Below are 25,298 nucleotides of genomic sequence, written 5' to 3'. Positions count from 1 at the left end.
AAAAATTTTAGTTAAAAAAATAAATAGAAATTAAGCAAGCTATAATAAATGCATGTTTACCAAAACTAAGAATATCAATTTATTGAGAAAACATCAATAGCAAAGATATGATAACTGAGCAATGCCTACTTATTTCATGCATTTTATTTCAAGTCCTTGGAATATTATAAAATCAAAGACATATTTTCATCACTCTTACTCCTAAGAAAATACAACTAATTAGTAATACTGCTTAATTATATGTTTAATACTGTTCTATACCCAAAGCATATTGCAGACCTATAGAGCTATCAAGGAAAATTCAGACTATATATGTAAGCAACTAGAAAATTTGAACTAAATTATGTCTTTTCTGCTTTTATGACCTTATAAGTATGCCTTACTTCAGTTCTGAACCAACTAATAAAAGTAGATTAAAAACTTTTCCTCCATCAGAACAAATAACATTCTAAACCATTTAAACACTGAGTCCTGGTTAAAGAAAGAAACTTAAAGTTAAGAAATGATAAAGCCATTTCCAGGCTCAAACAGGTCTCCACTCTGCCAATGCACAGAAGTTTCTATTTCCCTGGGATCAAAGTAGGAAAACCAGGCAATACCTCCTAAAATTGCAAAGAAATAAGAACCTTCACATCCTTTCCCAGAATGGCCCTCTCATGAGCCTTTCTGGGGCCAGAGTATTACAACGGCTTTAATTGGGCAGGAAGATCTGGTTCTAAAAAGTAGTCCCTAAACATTCCTAATGCCTTTCAAAGCAGGCAGTGAGCTCATGGAATTCTGGACCAAAGGAGTTGAAAGCAACCTCATAATTACCTATATCCTCTTACTCAGTCTTTTCTTTGGACAAATGAGGACACAAAGACCACAGGGTTAAGTAATTAGACAAAAATCAGAAGCCAAGTAACACAATCAGGACTTACTCTGAGACTCTCTGTTGTTGTTGTTTAGTTGCTAAGCGTGTCCAACTCTTTGTGACCCATGGACTACAGCATGCCAGGCTTCCCTGTCCTTCACTGTCTCCCAGAGTTTGCTCAAACTCATGCCTACTCAGTCAGTGATGCCTTCCAACCATCTCATCCTTTGTCGCCCCCTTATCCTGTTTCCTAACTTAGTGTTCTTCCTACTACACCACACTACCTCTCAAGATTATCACAGAAGGCAAGTCATGGAGGGCCTGCCATATAGCCACCTTCTCTGGCCCAGCCTCAAGTTCTTGGCCAGCTCCAGAACAATACTCTCAGATTTCTGATGCTGGCAAAGAAAATACAGAAAGCCTGATCCAGCCAGCTTAACCTGAGTCAACCCAAGAGGTGTCCCAGTACGGGGAATCTCTAAACTGAAGCTGGCAACACAGCAAGTCTTATAAAGTTCAGGAAAAGATAGTCCTGCACTTGTTGCAGAATCCGAGTGTTGGTTTTTCAGCAACGTGTTGAATATTAAATGTCTTTGATATTGTCTACCTCTGCCAATGCCTTGTCTTTCCTTCACCATGACTGCCATCTTCTCTCACCAAGATTACATCACCTCTAGGCTTCCTTATCTCCAAGTAACTCTCCACACTATAGCCAGAGATATCATTCTAAAAGACATCCCAGGGACTTCCCTGGTGGTCCAATGGTTGGGAATCTGCCTGCTAAAGCAGGGGACCCAGGTTCCATCCCTGGTTCAGGCATCTCCCACATGCTTCAGGGCAACTAAACCTGTGCACCACAACTACTGAGCCTGAGCTCTAGAGCCTGTGCTGAGCAACAAGAGAAGTCCCTACAATGAGAACCCCATGCACCCCAATTAGACAGTAGCCCCTGCTAACTAAAACTAGAGAGCCCACACACAGCAAGAAGATCTAGTGCAGTCAAAAAATTATTAGTTAACTTAGAAAAGACAATCCACCTCATGTCTAAAACCTTCCATCTTTTCATGATAAATCCATAATCTTTAGGATGGTTGAGAGGCCGTCATGATTTGTCTCCTGCTCACCTTTCTAGTCACATCATGTTTTACTTCAGCTAATGATCACATGTAATTTTCTCACATCAGCCACACCTTCCAGGACACTGCATACAATGATATTTTCAAGGAAGACTTTCCTGACCCCCAGGGGCTTCCCTGGTGGCTCAGTAGTGAAGAATTTGCCTGCCAATGTGGCAGAATCAAGTTTGATCCCTAGGTGGGGAAGATCCCCTGGAGAAGGAAATGGCAGCTCATTCCAGTTTTCTTGCCTGGGAAATCCCAAGGACAGAGGAGCCTGGCAGGTTACAGTTCATGGGGCAGCAGAGTCAAACCCAGCTTAGCGACTAACCAATAACAACAAGGGCTGAGTTAAAGAATCCCCTTATTTGCTCCCACAATCATCATTTATTGGCCTCCCTAACTGTCTGTGTGCTCTTGCGGGCACAACATGTGTCCTTGTTCATTTTGGGGTTTCCAGGACCCAGCTACTGTCTGGAATAAATACAATAAATGTATTAAGTGACTAAATAAATGAACCTGTAACTCTTTTAGATCTATTAACTCTTTAGATCTCAAAGAACATGCATTTTCTTCTTATCCACATACAATCAAATTAGAATTCACACTACACAATACAGAACTATCAGCTATGTAGAGTTTTACACTTTCTAAATCCAATTATTTTTATTAATTGTGTACAGTTGAAACAACTGAGTTAACAAAAACACACTATTAAAAATGGGGTTATCCTTAGAGCTAGGCTGGAGGCCACTAAGAGTTCTTATAGGAATAAGTGGTCATCTCAACTTCTAGAGGTTAGCTAGCAGCAATTACCACGGAACCTAGGGCTTTTATCAATACCTGAATTGACCTTGATTTCTTGAAAGAGGCATTAAATAGAAAAAGTAATTGCTCAGAGAATTTCTAGAGATACTTAGCCTCAAAAGGTCAAGTAAAGAAAAACAAATATTGTATATTAACACATATATGTGGGATGTAGGGAGAAGGCAATGGCACCCCACTCCAGTACTCTTGCCTGGAAAATCCCATGGACAGAGGAGCCTGGCAGGCTGCAGTCCATGGGGTCATGAAGAGTCGGACACAACTGAGTGACTTTCCTTTCACTTTTTACTTTCATGCATTGGAGAAGGAAATGGCAACACACTCCAGTGTTCTTGCCTGGAGAATCCCAGGGACAGGGGAGCCTGGTGGGCTGCCATCTATGGGGTCGCACAGAGTCAGACATGACTTAAGTGACTTAGCAGCAGCAGGAGTGGGATGTAGACAAATGGTACAGGTGAATCTATTTGCAAATCAGAAGTAGAGACATTGACATAGAGAACAAATGTATGGACACCAAGAGAGGAAGGAAGGGTGGGATGAATTGGGAGAAAGGAATTGACGTATATACACTCTGTGTATAAAATAGGTAACTAATAAAAACCTATTGTATAGTACAGGGAACTCTACTCAGTGCTCTGTGGTGACCTGAATGGGAAGGAAGTCCAGAACGGAGGGGATATATGTATACATATAGCTGATTTACTTTGCTGTAACGTAGAAACTAACACATATTGTAAAGTAACTATACTCAAATTAAAAAAAAAGTTTTAAAGGTCATGTAAACTTTGAAGAAACTTGGCTAAGACCATCATCAGCTCTACCAGAACAGAAGCTAATTTTCACGGCACCATCCCCGATCCCTGGACTGCATGGCATGAGGCAGCATTCAATCTGTCAATAAAATGTTGAATTAAGGTATTTATGTATGCCATTCCTGCCTCAAATCTTTCTTAGGAGGAGATGGGATATTAATTAAATAAAAACTTCAGTGCCCATCCTACAGTTCAGTTGCTCATTCATGTCTGACTCTTTGCAACCCCAAGGACTGCAGCATGCCAGGCTTCCCTGTTCATCACCAACTCCCAGAGCTTGCTCAAATTCATGTCCATTGTGTCAGTGATGCCATCCAACCATTTCATCCTCTGTCATCCCTTCTCCTCTCGCCTTCAATCTTTTCCAGCATCAGGGTCTTTTCCAATGAGTCAGTTCTTTGCATCAGGTGGCCAAAGGATTGGAGTTTCAGCTTCAGCATTAGTCCTTTCAATGAGTATTCAGGACTGATTTCCTTTAGGTTTGACTGGGTTGATCTCCTTGCAGTCCAAGGAACTCTCAGGAGTCTTCTCCAACACCACAGTTCAAAAGCATCAATTCTTCGACACTCAGCTTTCTTTATGATCCAACTCTCACATCCATATATGACTACTGGAAAAACCATAGCTTTGATTAGATGGACCTTTGCTGGAAGAGTAATGTCTCTGTTTTTTAATATGCTGTCTAGGTTGGTCACAGCTTTTCTTCCAAGGAGCAAGCGTCTTTTCATTTCATGGCTGCAGCCACCATCTGCAGTGATTCTGGAGCCCCCCAAAATAAAGTCTGTCACTGTTTCCACTGTTTTCCCATCTATTTGCCTTGAAGTGATGGGACCGGATGTCATGATATTTGTTTTTCTGAATGTTAACCTTTAAGCCAACTTTTTCACTCTTCTCTTTCTCTTTCATCAAGAGGCTCTTCAGTTCCTCTTCACTTTCTGCCATAAGGATGGTGTCATCTGCATATCTGAGATGATATTGATATTTCTCCCAGCCATCTTGATTCCAGCTTGTGTTTCATCCAGCCTGGCATTTCACATGATGTACTCTGTATTTAAGTTATATAAGCAGGGTGACAGTATATAGCCTTGACATACTCCTTTTTCTATTTGGAACCAGTCTGTTGTTCCATGTCCAATTCTAACTGTTGCTTCCTGACCTGCATACAGATTTCTCAGGAGGCAGGTCAGGTGGTCTGGTATTCTCATCTCTTTAAGAATTTTCCACAGTTTATTGTGATCCACACAGTTGAAGGCTTTGGTGTAGTCAATAAAGCAGAAGCCGATGTTTTTGTGGAACTCTCTTGCTTTTTCTAGATGTTGGCCATTTGATCTGTGCTTCCTCTGCCTTTTCTAAATCCAGCTTGAACATCTGGAAATTCTTGCTTCATATACTTTTGAAGCCTCACTTGGAGAATTTTGAGCATTACTTTGTTAGCATGTGAGATTAGTGCAATTGTACAGCAGTTTGAACATTCTTTGGCATTGTCCTTCTTTGGGATTGGAATGAAAACTGACCTTTTCCAGTCCTGTGGCCACTGCTGAGTTTTCCAAACTTGCTGGCATATTGAGTGCAGCACTTTCACAGCACCATCTTTTAGGACTTGAAATAGCTCAGTTGAATTCCATTACCTCCACTAGCTTTGCTCATAGTGATGCTTCCTAAGGCCCACTTGACCTCTCATTCCAGGATGTCTGGCTCTAGATCAGTAATCACACCATTGTGGTTATCTGGGTCATGAAGATCTTTTTCGTATAGTTCTTCTGTGTATTCTCGCCACCTCTTCTGAATATCTTCTGATTCTGTTAAGTCCATACCATTTCTGTCCTTTATTGTGCCCATCTTTGCATGAAATGTTCCCTTGGTATCTCTAATTTTCTTGAAGAGATCTCTAGTCTTTCCCATTCCATTGTTTTCCTCTATTTCTTTGCATCAATCACTGAAAAAGGCTTTCTAATCTCACCTTGCTATTCTTTGGAACTCTGCATTCAGATGAGTATATCTTTCCTTTTCTCCTTTGCCTTTTGCTTCTCTTCTTTTCCCAGCTATTTGTAAAGCCTCCTCAGACAACCATCTTACCTTTGTGCATTTCTTTTTCTTGGGGATGGTCTTGATCACTGCCTCCTACACAATGTCATGAACCTCCATCCATAGTTCTTCAGGCACTCTGTCTATTAGATCTAATCCCTTGAGTCTATTTGTCACTTCTACTGTATAATTGTAAGGGATTTGATTTAGGTCATACCTGAATGGTTTAGTGGTTTTCTCTACTTTCTTCAATTTAAGTCTGAATTTTGTAATAAGGAGTTCATTATCTGAGCCACAGTCAGCACCTGGTCTTGTTTTTGCTGACTGTATAGAGCTTCTCCATTTTCGACTGTGAAGAATATAATCAAACTGATTTCGGTATTGACCATCTGGTGATGTCCACCTGTAGAGTTTTCTCTTGTGTTGTTGGAAGAGGGTGTTTGCTATGACCAGTGTGTTCTCTTGGAAAAACTCTTTTAGCCTTTGCCCCGCTTCATTTTGTACTCCAAGGCCAAACTTGCCTGTTACTCCAGGTATCTCTTGATTTCCTACTTTTGCATTGTAGTCCCCTATAAGGAAAAGGAAATCTTTTTTGGGTCTTAGTTCTAAAAAGCCTTGTAGGTCTTCACAGAACTATTCAACTTCAGCTTCTTCAGCATTACTTGTCGGGGCATAGAGTTGGATTATTGTGATATTGAGTGTTTTGCCTTGGAAACGAACAGAGATCATTCTGTGATTTTTGAGATTGCATCCAGGTATTGCATTTTGGACTCTCTTGTTGACTATGAGGGCTACTCCATTTCTTCTAAGGGATTCTTGCCCACAGTATTAGATATAATGGTCACTTAGCTCATGAAATTTTAAAGCATCAGAATTACACAGATCCTTAAATGTCCTCTGGAGGCTCAGATGGTAAAGAATCTGCCTGCAATGCAGGAAACACGGGTTCAATCCCTGAGTCGGGAATATCCGCAGGAGGAGGAAATGGCTACCACTCCAGTATTCTTGCCTGGGAAATCCCATGGATAGAAGAGCCTGGTGGGCTACAGTCCATGGTGTCACAAAGAGTCAGACATGACTGAGCGACTAAACAACAACAACAGAATAGGTTTGAATCATGCACTGGACAAAGCTACAACTTAAAATTATTTTACCTTGTTGTTCTTCTAAGAAAGCTAGTCCATCAGTGGAGACACAGACATAGAGAACACACTTAAGAAAAGACGGGTGGAAAAGAAGGAGAGGGTGGAATGCATGAAGAAGGTAACATAGAAACATACACTACCATATGTAAAATAGATAGCCAGTAGGAATTTGCTGTGTGACTCAGGGTACTCAAACCAGGGCTCTGTAACAACCTAGAGGGGTGGGATGGGGAAGGGGATAGGATATGGCTGATTCATGTTGATGTTTAGCAGAAACCAACAAAATATTGTAGAGCAATTATCCTTCAATTAAAAATAAATAAATAAACTTTTTTAAAAAAAGAAACCTAGTTAAAGGAAGTCTCCAAAGTGAGAAGCCTTAGAATTTCATAGCAGCTGTTTCTCTTGGGAAGTTGGCCAGGGAGGCAGGCTGCTGACATGGCATGTGACCAGGACTAAGGACAGGTGTCAGCCGTGGTGAGTGTCAGGCAGTGGCTGGTTAAGACAAGTGGCCAGTGTGGAAGGAAGGCAGGGACCAGCCCAGAGGGATCTGAAGAGGGTGACCAGGCTGGAGGTCAGGAATAAGAGCAGGGTTCTTGTTGGGAGCCACATAGGGCATTACTGACAAAATGGAGGCATGGTCCCCAGCCCCCTCTCCTCATTCCGCAGGCATGGATCCTGGGATGAAGGAGTTAGGCCTTGTAATTCTGACTTGTCTTTTCCTCTCCTCTGCTGAGTTGACTGAAAAGGAATATTAGGGTGCTTATTGTTCTTGAGAGGAGCATGAAAAGGCACAAAGCCTTCTTCAGTTGTGCTCAGAAAATAATTCATAAAGTTAATCACTGACATTTGTTCAAGGACTTTTACAAAAGAGTGTTCCAGGATGAGCACATAGGCCGTAGCTTGAGGCCATGGGAGGGATTGATATCTGAAGCCTATTTGTGGGGAGAATATTTATGGCAAAGGAATTTACTGAATTTAGGGCTTATAAATAATTAAAATAGTTAGAAGTTAAAGATTTAAGAATGTTGTAAAGTTAGCATATTTTACTATAGCTTATAGAAGTTAGGAATTTTTAGACACTATAGCTAGAAACGGAATGAAGCAGGGCAAAGACCAATAGAGTTTTGCCAAGAAAATGCACTGGTCATAACAAACACCCTCTTCAAACAACACAAGAGAAGACTCTATACATGGACATCACCAGATGGTCAACACTGAAATCAGATTGATTATATTCTTTGCAGCCAAAGATGGAGAAGCTCTATACAGTCAGCAAAAACAAGACCAGGAGCTGACTGTGGCTCAGACCATGAACTCCTTATTGCCAAATTCAGACTTAAATTGAAGAGTAGGGAAAACCACTAGACCATTCAGGTATGACCTAAATCAAATCCCTTATGATTATACAGTGGAAGTGAGAAATAGATTTAAGGGCCTAGATCTGATAGATAGAGTGCCTGATGAACTATGGAATGAGGTTCGTGACATTGTTCAGGAGACAGGGATCAAGACCATCCCCATGGGAAAAAAATGCAAAAAAGCAAAATGGCTGTCTGGGGAGGCCTTACAAATAGCTGTGAAAAGAAGAGAAGTGAAAAGCAAAGTAGCAAAGGAAAGATATGAGCATCTGAATGCAGAGTTCCAAAGAATAGCAAGAAGAGATAAGAAAGCCTTCTTCAGCGATCAATGCAAAGAAATAGACGAAAACAACAGAATGGGAAAGACTAGAGATCTCTTCAAGAAAATCAGAGATACCAAAGGAACATTTCATGCAAAGATGGGCTCGATAAAGGACAGAAATGGTATGGACCTAACAGAAGCAGAAGATATTAAGAAGAGATGGCTAGAATACATAGAACTGTACAAAAAAGATCTTCACAACCCAGATAATCATGATGGTGTGATCACTGACCTAGAGCCAGACATCCTGGAATGTGAAGTCAAGTGGGCCTTAGAAAGCATCACTACGAACAAAGTTAGTGGAGGTGATAGAATTCCAGTTGAGCTATTCCAAATCCTGAAAGATGATGCTGTGAAAGTGCTGCACTCAATATGTCAGCAAATTTGGAAAACTCAACAGTGGCCACAGGACTGGAAAAGGCCAGTTTTCATTCCAATCCCAAAGAAAGGCAATGCCAAAGAATGCTCAAACTACCACACAATTGCACTCATCTCACATGCTAGTAAAGTAATGCTCAAAATTCTCCAAGCCAGGCTTCAGCAATATGTGAACCGTGAACTTCCTGATGTTCAAGCTGGTTTTAGAAAAGGCAGAGGAACAAGAGATCAAATTGCCAACATCCCCTGGATCATGGAAAAAGCAAGAGAGTTCCAGAAAAACATCTATTTCTGCTTTATTGACTATGCCAAAGCCTTTGGCTGTGTGGATCACAATAAACTGCGGGAAATTCTGAAAGAGATGAAAATACCAGACCACCTGATCTGCCTCTTGAGAAATTTGTATGCAGGTCAGGAAGCAACAGCTAGAACTGGACATGGAACAACAAACTGGTTCCAAATAGGAAAAGGAGTTCGTCAAGGCTGTATATTGTCACCCTGCTTATTTAACTTATATGTAGAGTACATCATGAGAAATGCTGGACTAGAAGAAACATAAGCTGGAATCAAGATTGCTGGGAGAAATATCAATCACCTCAGATATGCAGATGACACCACCCTTATGGCAGAAAGTGAAGAGGAACTCAAAAGCCTCTTGATGAAAGTGAAAGTGGAGAGTGAAAAAGTTGACTTAAAGCTCAACATTCAGAAAATGAAGATTATGGCATCCGGTCCCATCACTTCATGGGAAATAGATGGGGAAACAGTGGAAACAATGTCAGACTTTATTTTTCTGGGCTCCAGAATCACTGCAGATGGTGACTGCAGCCATAAAATTAAAAGACGCTTACTCCTTGGAAGGAAAGTTCTGACCAACCTGGATAGCATATTCAAAAGCAGAGACATTACTTTGCCAACAAAGGTCCGTCTAGTCAAGGCTATGGTTTTTCCTGTGGTCATGTATGGATGTGAGAGTTGGACTGTGAAGAAGGCTGAGAACTGAAGAGTTGATGCTTTTGAACTGTGGTGTTGGAGAAGACTCTTGAGAGTCCCTTGGACTGCAAGGAGATCCAACCAGTCCATTGTGAAGGAGATCAGCCCTGGGATTTCTTTGGAAGGAATGATGCTAAAGCTGAAACTCCAGTACTTTGGCCACCTGATACAAAGAGTTGACTCATTGGAAAAGACTCTGATGCTGGGAGGGATTGGGGGCAAGAGGAGAAGGGGATGACAGAGGATGAGATGGCTGGATGGCATCACTGACTCGATGGACGTGAGTCTGAGTGAACTCTGGGAGTTGGTGATGGACAGGGAGGCCTGGCATGCTGTGATTCATGGGGTCACAAAGAGTTGGACATGACTGAGTGACTGATCTGATCTGATCTGATAGCTAGAAACCTTTTTTAAGAGATAGTGAGCTCAGGATGTTAGGGGCAAACAGGATTTAGGAAGATAAGTAGTAAACTGAGGAATGTAGCATGAGCTACAATATAATCACAAGTTAACTATAGGACATTAGAGGAGGTAGACAATAGATGATAAGGCTGATTCCAAGAGAATCACTGAAACAAGAACTCCGTTTGAAGAGCAACAGTGATTTATGGATATAATAAATCTGGGAGAGGGGGAACTGAAAATGTCAAACCTCTGGCCTAATGTTTTTGTAAAAGTATAAAAGAGAATCTTAAACTTGGAATAAACAGGCAGTCCATAGAAAACTGAGAGGCTGTCTCCTTGGCCGGCACCATCCATCTCTTCAGGTTGAATCCCTGGTTGCTGGAGTTGGACTCCAGCAGGTTCTCTCCATTGTCAGACAGTATGGGAGCTCAGCCTTAGACTCACAAGTTCATGGTGGACATAAACCAACACCTGCCCCTTGATGTAGAAACTACCCTCAAGATTGATTTTGGAGGAAGCAGTGTGGGGAATATGTATAGACCATAATCATGTAGTCAGTCAAGCCAAGGCGTCAGAAGGTTTTGGAGAGGATCACTGAATTGGCAAAGAACACAATGTAAAATATTTTGGCCTCAATGAAAACCAAACACAAAGATGAACAAATTGCATCTTTTACTTCCAGGGTTTCATAAAGTTCTCATGACACCCCCAGTCTGCAGTCCCCTTCTCAGAGTTCCCAGAAGCTGAGGTGACCTGCTTGCCTTCTTTCCTCCTCTGGTAGTATTCACAAACCTCCCCTCTCCTCCTTAGCCCCTCATCCCTCCCTGGTCATCAGGGAAGGGAACCATGAAGTCCCCTCTCTGTAGATCTGAAGCTATAGGTGATTACATCTTACACAGGAATGAAAGCCCTTTTCATGGTGCACCATTTTGCCTCCCAAACACTGCCCCGACCTGTCAGCAAGTAGGTAACATACACTTCGGCTTCGTATGTGTAAGAACCCCCGAGGTTTGGGTTGGTGGTCAGGAAAAGTCCACATCATTAAAGGAAATAATTATGATTTTTTTAATTTAAATTTATTTATTTTGATTGGAGGCTAATTACTTTACAATATTGTATTGGTTTTGCCATACATCAACATGAATCCACCATGGGTGTACACGTGCTCCCCATCCTGAACCCCCCTCCCACCTCCCTCCCCGTATCATCCCTCTGGGTCATCCCAGTGCACCAGCCCCAAGCATCCTGTATCCTGCATCAAACCTGGACTGGCGATTCATTTCTTATATGATATTATACATGTTTCAATGCCATTCTCCCAAATCATCCCCCCCTCCCTCTCCCACAGAGTCCAAAAGACTGTTCTATACATCTGTGTCTCTTTTGCTGTCTCACATACAGGGTTATCATTACCATCTTTCTAAATTCCATATATATGCGTTAGTATACTGTATTGGTGTTTTTCTTTCTGGCTTACTTCACTCTGTATAATAGGATCCAGTTTCATCCACCTCATTAGAACTGATTCAAATGTACTCTTTTTAATGGCTGAGTAATACTCCATTGTGTATATGTACCACAGCTTTCTTATCCATTCATCTGCTGATGGACATCTAGGTTGCTTCCATGTCGTGGCTATCATAAATAGTGCTGCGATGAACATTGGGGTACATGTGTCTCTTTCAGTTCTGGTTTCCTTGGTGTGTATGCCCAGCAGTGGGATTGCTGGGTCATAAGGCAGTTCTATTTCCAGTTTTGTAAGGAATCTCCACACTGTTCTCCATAGTGGCTGTACTAATTTACATTCCCACCAACAGTGTAAGAGGGTTCCCTTTTCTCCACACCCTTTCCAGCATTTATTGCTTGTAGACTTTTAGATTGCAGCCAATCTGACTGGCGTGAAATGGTACCTCATAGTGGTTTTGGTTTGCATTTCTCTGATAATGAGTGATGTTGAGCATCTTTTCACGTGTTTGTTAGCCATCTGTATGTCTTCTTTGGAGAAATGTCTATTTAGTTCTTTGGCCCATTTTTTGATTGGGTCATTTATTTTTCTGGAATTGAGCTGCAGGAGTTGCTTGTATATTTTTGAGATTAGTTGTTTGTCAGTTGCTTCATTTGCTATTATTTTCTCCCATTCTGAAGGTTGTCTTTTCACCTTGCTTATAGTTTCCTTTGTTGTGCAGAAGCTTTTAATTTTAATTAGGTCCCATTTGTTTATCTTTGCTTTTACTTCCAATATTCTGGGAGGTGGGTCATAGAGGATCCTGCTGTGATGTGTGTCAGAGAGTGTTTTGCCTATGTTCTCCTCTAGCAGTTTTATAGTTTCTGGTCTTACGTTTAGATCTTTAATCCATTTTGAGTTTATTTTGGTGTATGGTGTTAGAAAGTGTTCTAGTTTCATTCTTTTTTTTTTTTTTTACAAGTGATTGACCAGTTTTCCCAGCACCAGTTGTTAAAGAGATTGTCTTTTCTCCATTGTATATGCTTGCCTCCTTTGTCAAAGATAAGGTGTCCATAGGTGCGTGGGTTTATCTCTGGGCTTTCTATTTTGTTCCACTGATCTATATTTCTGTCTTTGTGGCAGTACCATACTGTCTTGATGACTGTGGCTTTGTAGTAGAGCCTGAAGTCAAGCAGGTTGATTCCTCCAGTTCCATTCTTCTTTCTCAAGATTGCTTTGGCTATTCGAGGTTTTTTGTATTTCCATACAAATTATGAAATTATTTGTTCTAGCTCTGTGAAAAATACCACTGGTAGCTTGATAGGGATTGCATTGAATCTATAGATTGTTTTGGGTAGTATACTCATTTTCACTATATTCAGTCTTCCGATCCATGAACATGGTGTATTTCTCCATCTATTAGTGTCCTCTTTGATTTCTTTCACCAGTGTTTTATCGTTTTTAAATCAATGTGATATTCTTTGATAAATATCTTCCCCATGAAACTAGCATCATCTGAGCACTTAGAAGTGTGTACTGAATAAGCATGTGCAGTAGTTGAAATCAGGTGAGCTTAGACACTCAGCTGGTCTATCACTGGTTTTAATGCTCCCAGCCACTGGAGGGAGCTATTACCACTGCCCACTTGAAAATGGTTCTGAACACACAGTTCAGTTCAGTTGCTCAGTCATGTCTGACTCTTTGTGACCCCATGGACTGCAGCACGCCAGGCCTCCCTGTCCTTCACCATCTCCTGGAGTTTGCTCAAACTCATGTCCATTGAATCAGTGATACCATCCAACCATCTCATCCCCTGTTGTCCCCTTCTCCTCCTGCCTTCAGTCTTTCCCAGCATCAGGGTTTTTTCCAATGAGTCAGTTCTTCAAATCAGGTGGGCAAAGTATTGGAGTTTCAGCTTCAACATCAGCCCTTTCAATGAATATTCAGGACTGATTTCATTTAGTCCTGAATGGACTGGTTGGATATCCTTGCAGTCCAAGGGACTCTCAAGAGTCTTCTCCAACACCACAGTTCAAGAGCATCAATTTTTCTGCACTCAACTTTCTTTATAGTCCAACTCTCACATCCATACATGACTACTGGACACACAGGAATGGTGTTTAACACACAAATGAAAGGTTTGGGGAAAATGGTCAACCCTGAATATGGTCTATAAGTCTACTTATCAGAGATGCACCAGGGTCATACTCTTGGTTTCTACCTCCTACTGTAGCCAGCTGAGATGTAACCACTAGGGGAAGCCAGGAGAAGAGCACACAGGACTCAGTACTAGATCCCTGTGAGTCTGTAATTCTTTCAGAATAAAAGGTTAAAATATGTTTGTATTCCTTGTCATGAACAGTGTGGCTGTATACATGTGCTCAGTCACTCAGTCATGTCCAACTCTTTCTAACACCATGGACTGTAGCCCACTGGAGTGGGTTGCCATTTCCTTATCCAGGGATCTTCCCCACCCCAAGCTCAATCCTCGTCTCCTGAATTACAGGTGGATTCTTTACCACTGCGCTACCTGGGAAGCAATGGTTTATACCAGGATACAAATTCTCATTTTGTTCTCCCTGCTACCCAAAATAAGAGTTACTGTCTTCCCCACACACAAACTCCAAGGAGACAGATACATACTTGTTCTTGTTCCCCACCTGCTGGGAAGAAGTTACCAACTGTGCTTTTCAAAACCCTGGGCTGAGAGAGGTGAGGAGGCTAGATGATCCCTGCAAAAAAAGTCCTTGGAGTTTAGGGCTTGGAGCTAAGAAGATGGAAGCAGCCAGATTCAAGAGAGAAGGAGGTGGATGTTACAGGTGGTGCCAGGACTTACCTGATGCAAAAGCTGAGTCAGGGACCCTTGGGGCATCAGGGCAGCACCTGGACATGATGCTCGGGGAAGCATCAACTGTGGTCAGAGGGCTGGTCACTGTGAGAGGCATGGCCACGTCCAGCCAGGGCAGAGGGCCTAACCCATGCTGAGGGACCAGCATTAACAGTTTCCAATGGGCTTCAGGAAACCCACATCACAGCAGGACCACCATAAAGAACCAGGGCCCTCTGGCCTCCAGTCACCCCTGAAGACCCCAGGATGACTCTTAAGTCCCTGGAGAGGGGTGGGTCTCTGAAATGCTTCACCTAGATTGAATTTCCTGCCTGCCAGAAGTGGAGGCATGAAGCAGATAATATGATGTCTAGAGAAATCAATGAAGCTGACGGTCCACGACCACAAGTTTTAAAAACTAAACCTAGATTTAGCAGCAGCAGCAGCAACAACCCACAAATCCAATGTTATTTAAATTCCTCATGGAGTGTTGGTTAGAAAAGGAAGTGCAGGGACCCGCTGTTTAGTTACAACAGACTTAGCAAAAGCTAAGAATCCATGAGATCTCCCTAGATGGTTTCAACAAAGCCAGGGTTTGCACCTAAAAGCCTTGGATTTATCTGAATTGTGATATCTAGAAGAACCTACTACATGTGACTGGTACTTTAAAAATCCATGTTACAGTGCTCGCTTCGGCAGCACATATACTAAAATTGGAACGATACAGAGAAGATTAGCATGGCCCCTGCACAAGGATGACATGCAAATTCGTGAAGCATTCCATATTTTTTGAGGAAACCAGAAGAGAAAGAGACACGTGTACCCCAATGTTCATCGCAGCACTGTTTATAATAGCCAGGACATGGAAGCAACCTAGATGTCCATCAGCAGATGAATGGATAAGAAAGCTATGGTACATATACACAATGGAGTATTACTCAGCCATTAAAAAGAATACATTTGAATCAGTTCTAATGAGGTGGATGAAACTGGATCCTATTATACAGAGTGAAGTAAGCCAGAAAGAAAAACACCAATACAGTATACTAATGCATATATATGGAATTTAGAAAGATGGTAACAATAACCCTGTGTACGAGACAGCAAAAGAGACACTGATGTATAGAGCAGTCTTATGGACTCTGTGGGAGAAGAAGAGGGTGGGAAGATTTGGGAGAATGGCATTGAAACATGTAAAATATCATGTATGAAACGAGTTGCCAGTCCAGGTTCAATGCACAATGCTGGATGCTTGGGGCTGGTGCACTGGGACGACCCAGAGGGATGGTATGGGGAGGGAGGAGGGAGGAGGGTTCAGGATGGGGAACACATGTATACCTGCAGCAGATTCATTTTGATATTTGGCAAAACTAATACAATTTTGTAAAGATTAAAAATAAAATAAAATTGTAATTGGAAAAAAAAAATCCATGTTACAAAGGTAGAACACAGTGATCTAATTGGCCTTTCTGCTCATCACAGATAAGCCTGTGTAAGCCTGGGTGCACAGCTGGGAAAGACATGATGACAAAGAGCTGAGACAGCCATCTCAACCTTGAAAAACAACCCCAACCAGAAAAGCAGACAGAAGGTTCTTGAAGCACAAAATGCAATCATTCTAAATATCAGATCACTTTTGTCTCTGTTTAAAATTTTAATCAAGTTTTCTATGTATTCAATCCCAAAGCTAATCATGTTATTATGTCATTTTAATGTTCTCTGACAGATCATGGTTTTCTCCCTTATTTAACTGAATTACAGTAAGTCATAGGGCATGCATCGCTTGTTAAATGAGAAAAAGTCAAAATCTTTCTTTATGTAGAATGAAAAAATTTTAGTCACTCAATCTTGTCCAACTCTTCCTGACCCCATGGACTGCAGCCCACCAGGCTCCTCCATCCATGGGATTTTCCAGGCAAAAGTACTGGAGTGGAGTGCCATTGCCTTCTCCAATCTAAGCCACTAGACTAGAATAAATATTATTAAAGAATTGATAGTTAACATTGATGTTAATTAATTATTAACATTAATTCATCTAAAATAAAAATATCTTCTAAACTTAGTCATTCCTTCACCACAGCCCACGCAAAAATACCAAAACAATGTTTTTAATTCCTATGGGGATCCACAAGATTGTAATTTATTTTGCAAAGTGCTCACAATTTTAGAAAATATTAACAAGAAAATCCCCAGGCTGAATGGCTTATCACTTCACTGAACTAACCGGCCCAGCAACTGAGAAGCTGAGAAGCTGAAGCCAACAGGCTCTGGCCTCAAGATGCTGTCTTCCTCTTAGGTCTCATGAGAGAAAGGGTGTGGGGTGTAACGTTTCTTTCCTTTGTTTCTCTGCCTTAAAAAGAGAAAACTGAATTTCAATGTATAAATCAATAATTCTGTACCAGTTTTAGGCAATCCATGCAAAGTCAGATTATAAAATGCTTTTAAAGATTTTTATAATCTCCAAGATAATTAAATGGTCACTCCATTTCATGTTAAATTGATTATTTCTGAATTATACAGGGAGCCATGAAACCCTACCTAACTTCTAAGCAAAGACTGAAGAAGATCTGGTCTTTCTTCAAAACAGAAATGTCAAAGGGTCTTAAATTATCAACACTGAAATAGCAGTGTTGAAACACAAGGGAATTTACTGCCCTGGTTCCTCCCAAATTAAATTCCTTGAGATAAAGATAAACTGATGCCATCTCACATTTTCCATAGCAAGGCATCAGTCTTGGCCCCTTTCCCAGTCACAGTCTCTCTGCTGGGAACAAGGGTCCAACGATCAACAGCTGTTCACACCTCTCCTGGAATCAATAAATAGGGACAAAAGCAAACCACTAGGCTTTGGTAAATAATCTTTTCTACAATTGGCCCAAAGCAGAAACCCACTGAAATCCTCCTGATTTCTACCCTGCCCATTCAGGCTCCCTTGGCACCAGGGTCTCTCCTTTGCCTGGCTTCCCAGCCACATTTTCAGAATTTCTTGAATAAGTAGCCCATCTGACCCCTCATTATCTTAGCTTGGTGCTTCCAGAACCACAATCTCCACTTGGCCCTTTACTCTGCAGCCCCTGCATTGGAACCTTTTAGAAGAAGCCTTGCATCAGCTGGGTCCTGCAGTTCCTCTGATTGGCCTCAAATTGGAGGCCTCAAATCCCTCCCCCCAGCCCCTCTATCCTCAGCTCCTGTTGGCTTCCCACAAATCCTCTTGGTGGAGTATGTCAACTACAAATCATATGTCATCTACCTCTACAAGGATTAACCATGAGCCACTGCAGCTGCTGACCTTCAACACTCCCAGAAAGGAGTTCAGGGTGGAGATTAGGAACAAAGCCCTCTGTGCCCTGGGAGGAACTGGCAGAACAAGTCCTCGGATAGATATTTCCAGGACTAGATTTTATGAGCCCAATTCTTGCACCTCCTCATATCTAGAAAAGCACCAAAACCCTTCATGGTGATGACTGCTCCTCAAGACTACCAGAAACCTTCTGCAAAATATATAAGCTTGATTGCATGTACTCCTCCTTCACAAAGACAATATATACTGACCTTCCCCTTACCTCTTTGAAGCGGTTTCTCAGAGCTAACTGAAATGATGTCTCCCAAGCTATAGTCCTCATTTTGCCCAAATAAAGCTTAATTCAAAACTCTCAAAATGTGCATTGTTTTTTTTTTGTCCATATATTTTATTCATTTTATATTTAATGATACATTCCTTAGTTAAAATTATAAAACATTGCACACTTGCTTGTTAGAGTAACAATGTGTTATTAAAAGATTAGTAGCATTTAGATAAATTGGAGAAGGAAATGGCAACCCACTCCAGTGTTCTTGCCTGGAGAATCCCAAGGACGGGGGAGCCTGGTGGGCTGCCATCTATGGGGTTGCACAGCGTTGGACATGACTGAAGTGACTTAGCAGCAGCAGCAGCAGATAAATTGAGGTTGATAAACTTGTGGCCTTAGGAAACATCACTACAAACAAAGCTAGTGGAGGTGATGGATTTCCAGTTGAGCTATTTCAAATCCTAAAAGATGATGCTGTGAAAGTTATGCACTCAATATGCCAGCAAATTTGGAAATCTCAGCAGTGGCCACAGGACTGGAAAAGGCCAGTTTTCATTCCAATCCCAAAGAAAGGCAATGCTGAAGAATGCACAAACTACCACACAATTGCACTCATCTCACATTCTAGTAAAGTAATGCTCAAAATTCTCCGAGCCAGGCTTCAGCAATACGTGAACTGTGAACTTCCAGATGTTCAAGATGGTTTTAGAAAAGGCAGAGGAACCAGAGATCAAATTGCCAAAATTGCTGGATCACCAAAAAAGCAAGAGAGTTCCAGGAAAACATCTATTTCTGCTTTGTTGACTATGCCAAAGCCTTTGACTGTGTGGACCACAATAAAGTGTGGAAAATTCTGAAAGAGATGGAAATACCAGACCACCTGACCTGCCTCTTTTTTTTTTTTTTTTTCCAACAAGTATATGATAGGAGTTCATCAATACTTGTGAACAAGGCATAAGGTCCCTTGTTTCTGAAAGAACATGAACCCAACCTAACCCTAACAACACAATGACAAGCCTTGTGTAGCCTGCCACTCCAGGACTGAGTTCAGGCCCTTCCTCTGGCTTCCCTTCAGCCCTCACCTACCTGACACACAGCAGTTAACACATTAAGTGAAAATTACCTGCTGCCTTCTGGCTAATCCCTCAGTTCCTCACTTTTGAGCTCACTATTGTGTGCCTAGAAAGATTCCTAGCATCTGGTCAGAGCTCAGTAAATGGTTATTGAATAGAACTGAATCCAGTGAAACTACAGTGAGAAAAGCAAACACTCACATCCTTCTCTTGGGATCCAGCGAGGTCGCCCGCATCTTCATCACCCTCTTTCTGTGCCTCCTGTTCTCCACTTTCTTCAGCCTTCTCTGTTCCCTGGTCACAAAGGAAACCCATGGTATCAACAACCTTGGATAAGCTTCCAAGACAACCCCAGGCCATAACTGCCACGGTTTCCTTATTTAGATACAGTATATACCTGAAGCAAAGGTAGACCTCTATTTACTAGTCACTTAACTCCTAGAGTATAGGATCACCAACCCTCAACATTGCTAATTGGATCTATCAGTGTCAGTGAACAGACCCAACTCACATGCATGGTAGAGTCATAAAGACCCTGAAGTGAAGTGAAGTGAAGTCGTTCAGTCATGTCCAACTCTGTGACCCCATGGACAGTAGCCTACCAGGTTCCGCTGTCCATGGGATTTTCCAGGCAAGAATACTGGAGTGGGCTGCCATTTCCTTCTCCGGGGGAATCTTCCCAACCCAGGGATCGAACCCAGGTCTCCTGCATTGCAGACAGATGCTTTACCCTCTGAGCCACAAGGGAAGCCCCATAAAGACTCTAATAGGAGTTAATTCATCCACTTATGGCTTGTGAAGAGAACTTCAAAGGATTCCATATTTAGGGAGTATTTGTTTTCTATTGCTTATGTGGAGAGAGGCATTATAATTTTAGAGATTAAAAAAGATAGATGATAGAGATGAATGATGGATGATTGATAGATACATAGAGAAATGATAGATGTGATGGATAGATGGATAGATAGTTGGATGGGTAGCTAAATAAGTGTGATGGATGGATGGATAAATAGACAGATAGATGTGATAGATGGATGGATGGATGGATGGATAGATGAATGGATGGATGGAGGAGGTAGACAGACAAACAGATACGGAAAAACTAGAATCCAGTAGACATTCTATATAAAATAGGTTTCCCAGAAGATGGTTCAAGACCCCAACTCTTACCTCTGTGGTGCTCTGAGCCTCTCCTGCCACTTCACCATCAGGAAGGGAAGATGCTTCCTCAGGCGACTTTGTCACCTGCATCACAGAAATTGAGAATGTTTGAGAGTTTTCTTGAGGATAATGGCTTGCATTTCAACACCTTTTATGTCTCCAAACTATGTTTGTCTTCACCCCTCATTTTATCTTCACTATGATGTTGTAACCTAAATCAGTAGATAGTCACCACCACTCACACCTAAGAAACAAGAAACAACCTAAGTCAGTAGATAGTCACCACCACTCACACCTAAGAAACAAGAAAATAAGGCAAAAATTGTCACACTGCAAGTTAGGGGCAGGGCTAGGATACACCTTCTACTTTATGGTTTCCTGATCTATCCAGCGGTTTCCAGCCTTTTAAAGTACTAGTTTATTTTCCTCATCAGAAGTAAATTGTAACTATGTGAGGTAACATGTTAAATAAATTACTGTGGTGATTATTTCACATATCTACATATATCAAATCATTGTGTTGCACTCCTTAAATTCATACAATGTTGTATTTCAATTATATCTTAGTAAAGTGGGGTGAGGGTAGAATTCAGTGATTTTTTAAACTTTTTATTTTATATTGAAGTATAGCCAATTAACAATGTTGTGATAGTTTCCGGTGCACAGCAGAGTGACTCAGCCATGCATATACATGTATCCATTCTCTCCCAAACTCCCCTCCCATCCAGGCTGCCACACAACATTGAGCAGAGTTCCCTGTGCTATACAGTAGGTTCTCATTGTGCACATCTGTGAGTCTGTGTTAGTCACTCAGTCATGTCCGACTCTTTATGCTCCCATTGTAGCCTGCTGCCAGGATTCTCTGTCCATGGAACTCTCCAGGCGAGAATACTGGAGTAGGTAGCCATTCCCTTCTCCAGGGGATCTTCCCAACCTAGAGACTGAACCCAGGTCTCCTGTTTTGCAGGCAGATTCTTTACCATCTGAGCCCCCAGTGAAGCCCAGGTTCTCATTAGCTATCTATTTTACACATAGCCTGCGTGTGTATGTGTCAATTCCAATCTCCCAATTCATTCCACTTCCCTTCCTCCTTTGGTGTCCATGTGTTTGTTCTCTACATCTGTCTCTAGTTCTGCTTTGCAAATAGGTTTATCTATACCATTTTCCTAGATTCCACACCCACATGCAAGATGTGGATGGACCTAGAGACCAACATACAGAGTAACATAAGTCAGAAAGAGAGAAACAAATATATAATAATGCATAAAGATTTGGTGATTTTTATTCCAAAGGCACTTCAAGTTCATGGGAACAAATTGGACCATAAACACACCCTCCAATCCCACACTCCTACAATACTCAATATTAAAATCTTTATATGTATTCAACTCTATGTTAACATATACACAGGCTATTTTTGTTTCATTTTTGTGTTTTTTAAAAATAATAAATAGGTACATACTACACACAACTTGATTCTTTTGCTTAGTATATCATGGGCATTTGTCCAGATTAATTCATATGGTTGTAACTCATTCCTATTAACATTTGCTTAATGTTAAAAATATAATAACTTATTCATATATTTCCCAACTGATGGCTATTCAGAAAGCTCACGTTTGTGTGTCTACAAACAACAGTATACTAAACTGAATAAATGCATGATAAATCACTTTTTAAAAAAAGAAATTTTTTGTTTTGTAGCCTTTTATATACACAAATTTATCTAACTTTTGGGCTTCCTGGGTGGCACTAGTGGTAAAGAGAGAGAGAAAGTGAAGTCACTCAGTCATGTCCAATTCTTTGCAATCCCGTGGACTGTAGCCTACTAGGCTCCTCCATCCATGGAATTTTCCAAGCAAGAGTACGGGAGTGGATTGCCATTTCCTTCTCCAGGGGAGTGGTAAAGAACCTGCCTGCAAATACAGCAGACCTAAGAGATGGGATTTGATCCCTGGGTCAGGAAGATCCCCTGGAGGAGGGCATGGCAACTAACTCCAGTATTCTTGCCTGGAGAATCCCATGGACAGAGGAGCCTGGCAAGCTATAGACCATGGGGTTGCGAAGAGTCAGACATGACTGAAGCAACTTAACATGCACACATCTAACTTTTATTTTCTGACATGTAGTTATTTTATATTAATTGTTAACATCTAGTGATTTAATCAGCGTGAAATCTAATTTTGTGTATAATATAAAGTAGGGCTCTGTTTTCTTCCAGATAGATGACAAAGTATGCCTGTAACATTTATAAACCACCATTGTCCTGACCTGTATGCAGGTCAGGAAGCAACAGTTAGAACTGGACATGGAACAACAGACTGGTTCCAAATAGGAAAAGGAGTTCGTCAAGGCTGTATATTGTCACCCTGCTTATTTAACTTATATGCAGAGTACATCATGAGAAACTCTGGACTGGAAGAAACACAAGCTGGAATCAAGATTGCCGGGAGAAATATCAATCACCTCAGATATGCAGATGACACCACCCTTATGGCAGAAAGTGAAGAGGAACTCAAAAGCCTCTTGATGAAAGTGAAAGTGGAGAGTGAAAAAGTTGGCTTAAAGTTCAACATTCAGAAAATGAAGATCATGGCATCCGGTCCCACCACTTCATGGGAAATAGATGGGGAAACACTGGAAAGTGTCAGACTTTATTTTTCTGGGCTCCAAAATCACTACAGATGGTGACTGCAGCCATAAAATTAAAAGACGCTTACTCCTTGGAAGTAAAGTTCTGACCAACCTAGATAGCATATTCAAAAGCAGAGACATTACTTTGCCAACAAAGGTCCATCTAGTCAAGGCTATGGTTTTTCCTGTGGTCATGCATGGATGTGAGAGTTGGACTGTGAAGAAGGCTGAGAACTGAAGAATTGATGCTTTTGAACTGTGGTGTTGGAGAAGACTCTTGAGAGTCCCTTGGACTGCAAGGAGATCCAACCAGTCCATTCTGAAGGAGATCAGCCCTGGGATTTCTTTGGAAGGAATGATGCTAAAGCTGAAACTCCAGTACTTTGGCCACCTCATGTGAAGAGTTGACTCATTGGAAAAGACTCTGATGCTGGGAGGAATTGGGGGCAGGAGGAGAAGGGGATGACAGAGGATGAGATGGCTGGATGGCATCACTGACTCGATGGATGTGAGTCTGAATGAACTCTGGGAGTTGGTGATGGACAGGGAGGCCTGGCGTGCTGTGATTCATGGGGTCGCAAAGAGTCAGACACGACTGAGCGACTGATCTGATCTGATCTGATTATCCTTTCAATTAAGATGTTATTTTTTTCATTTATAAAATTGTAAATATACATTTGGATCTGTTAACACACTAGTCTATGTATAAATATATAAATATATCCATGGATGCATTTATTTTTTCCCTTGGATGTATTTATATGTTCCCAAGCCAATATATAGCTTTTATCACTGTAGTTTTAACATGAATTTTAATATTCAGAAAGGCAAGCTGCTATAAAGTCTCCTTTTTCAAAGTTTTTTGGCTCTTCTCAGACCTGTATTAATCCAGTACATTTTAAGATCATTTTTCCCAGTGTTAACAATTCTTAAATAGGTTTTTCTTTGAAATACCACTAAGTGTATTTATTAGTTTAGAAAATTTCACTTCTTATTGTTAAGTCATCTCACCTAGAGCATCATACTCTCCCCATAACTTTAGTACTTGTTGGTGTCCTTCAGATAAATTTACTCCATTGTGAATGAGACTTGTTTTTTACATTTTAACTTTTCATCCATTATAGTTGATACAAGTAAAAGCTACTAATTTTTCCATTCTTTAACCCAAAAATTCTATGTTATTAATTCTAATGAATTTTACTGGAGTCTGTTGAAATTTCTAAGTATACATTTACATCATACACAAATGAAGATAGTTTTTATATATCATACATTACATATATATGAGATGTTTCATTTTCTTACTTTATTGTAATAACTACAGCTTCTAAAACAATGTTTAATATTATGTCCATGGCGCCTCTGTCCATGGGATTCTCCAGGCAAGAATATTAGAGTGGGTATCTGTTCCCTTCTCCAGGGGATCTTCCCAATCAAGGGATCAAACCCAGGTCTCCCACAGTGCAGGCGGAATCTTTAGCATCTGAGCCACCAGTGAAACCCAAGAATACTGGAGTGAGTAGCTTATCCTTTCTCCAGGGGATCTTACCAACTCAGGAATTAAAACCAGGGTCTCCTGCATTGCAAGAAGACTCTTCGCCATCTGAGCTACCAGGGAAGCCCAATAGCCACAGTTTCTAAAACAATGTTTAATAATATGGTGATGATGGGCATGCCTATTGTCTCTTGATTTTAATAGAAATTCTTCAGTATTTCATGGTTCATTATGATAGTCTCCTCTTGACAACTGGTTTTTATCACATTTAATCAGTTTCCTTCTGCTTATATTTTAATCCACGTTTATTTTTAACCAGGAATATCTGATTAATTATATCAAATATCTTCTTGGTACTTATAGACAGAATCTTAACAGTTTTTCTCTATTAATAAGTTCATGTAATGAACTACATCAATAGAAAAAGTTCTGCTTTAATTAGTTACCTGTAACCCACTGCTAGATACAATTTGCTAATCATTATTTAGACTTTTCCTATCCAAATTCATAACATAAATTGATCTAGGTATAACTGAACGTTTTCTAAGTAATGCCTCAACTGATTAGGGATTTTATCTATTTTATTTGTCTGTTCAAATTATACACAGCCAAATTACATATAAACAGGAGACCTTCCTGGTGGTCCAATGGTTAAGAATCTGCCTTGCAATGCTAGGAATGCAAGTTCGATCCCTGGTCGAAGAACTAAGATCCCACATGCTGTGGAGCAACTAAGCCTGGGTGCACTGCAACTACTGAGCCCACATACCACAGAGCCCATGCTCCACAACTAGAGAGTCCACGCACCACAACAAAAGATCCTGTATGATGAAACTAAGACCCCCATGCAGCCAAGTAAAT

General features: G+C 41.0%; 1 protein-coding gene and 1 non-coding gene across 3 annotated transcripts in view; one reads left to right on the top strand and one right to left on the bottom strand.

Moving 5' to 3' along the window:
- Positions 1 to 25,298, bottom strand: part of SH3BGR (SH3 domain binding glutamate rich protein) — a 72,325-nt gene that overhangs the window by 9,493 nt on the left and 37,534 nt on the right. For both annotated transcript variants that reach the window (XM_019962737.2, XM_019962745.2), the window contains 2 exons: positions 20,318 to 20,392; positions 19,349 to 19,441 (listed from right to left, as the gene is read on the bottom strand). In XM_019962737.2, the coding sequence (XP_019818296.2) occupies positions 19,349 to 19,441; positions 20,318 to 20,392 (168 nt within the window). The remainder of the gene's footprint in view (positions 1 to 19,348; positions 19,442 to 20,317; positions 20,393 to 25,298) is intronic.
- Positions 15,189 to 15,295, top strand: LOC139185379 (U6 spliceosomal RNA). Its single transcript, XR_011569003.1, has one exon. It is a non-coding gene; the product is annotated as a U6 spliceosomal RNA (small nuclear RNA).

This window comes from Bos indicus, chromosome 1 (assembly GCF_029378745.1).
Source record: "Bos indicus isolate NIAB-ARS_2022 breed Sahiwal x Tharparkar chromosome 1, NIAB-ARS_B.indTharparkar_mat_pri_1.0, whole genome shotgun sequence".
NCBI lineage: Eukaryota > Metazoa > Chordata > Mammalia > Artiodactyla > Bovidae > Bos > Bos indicus.
Note: the sequence above shows the minus strand (reverse complement) of the source record. Positions and strands in the feature narration are given on the sequence as shown.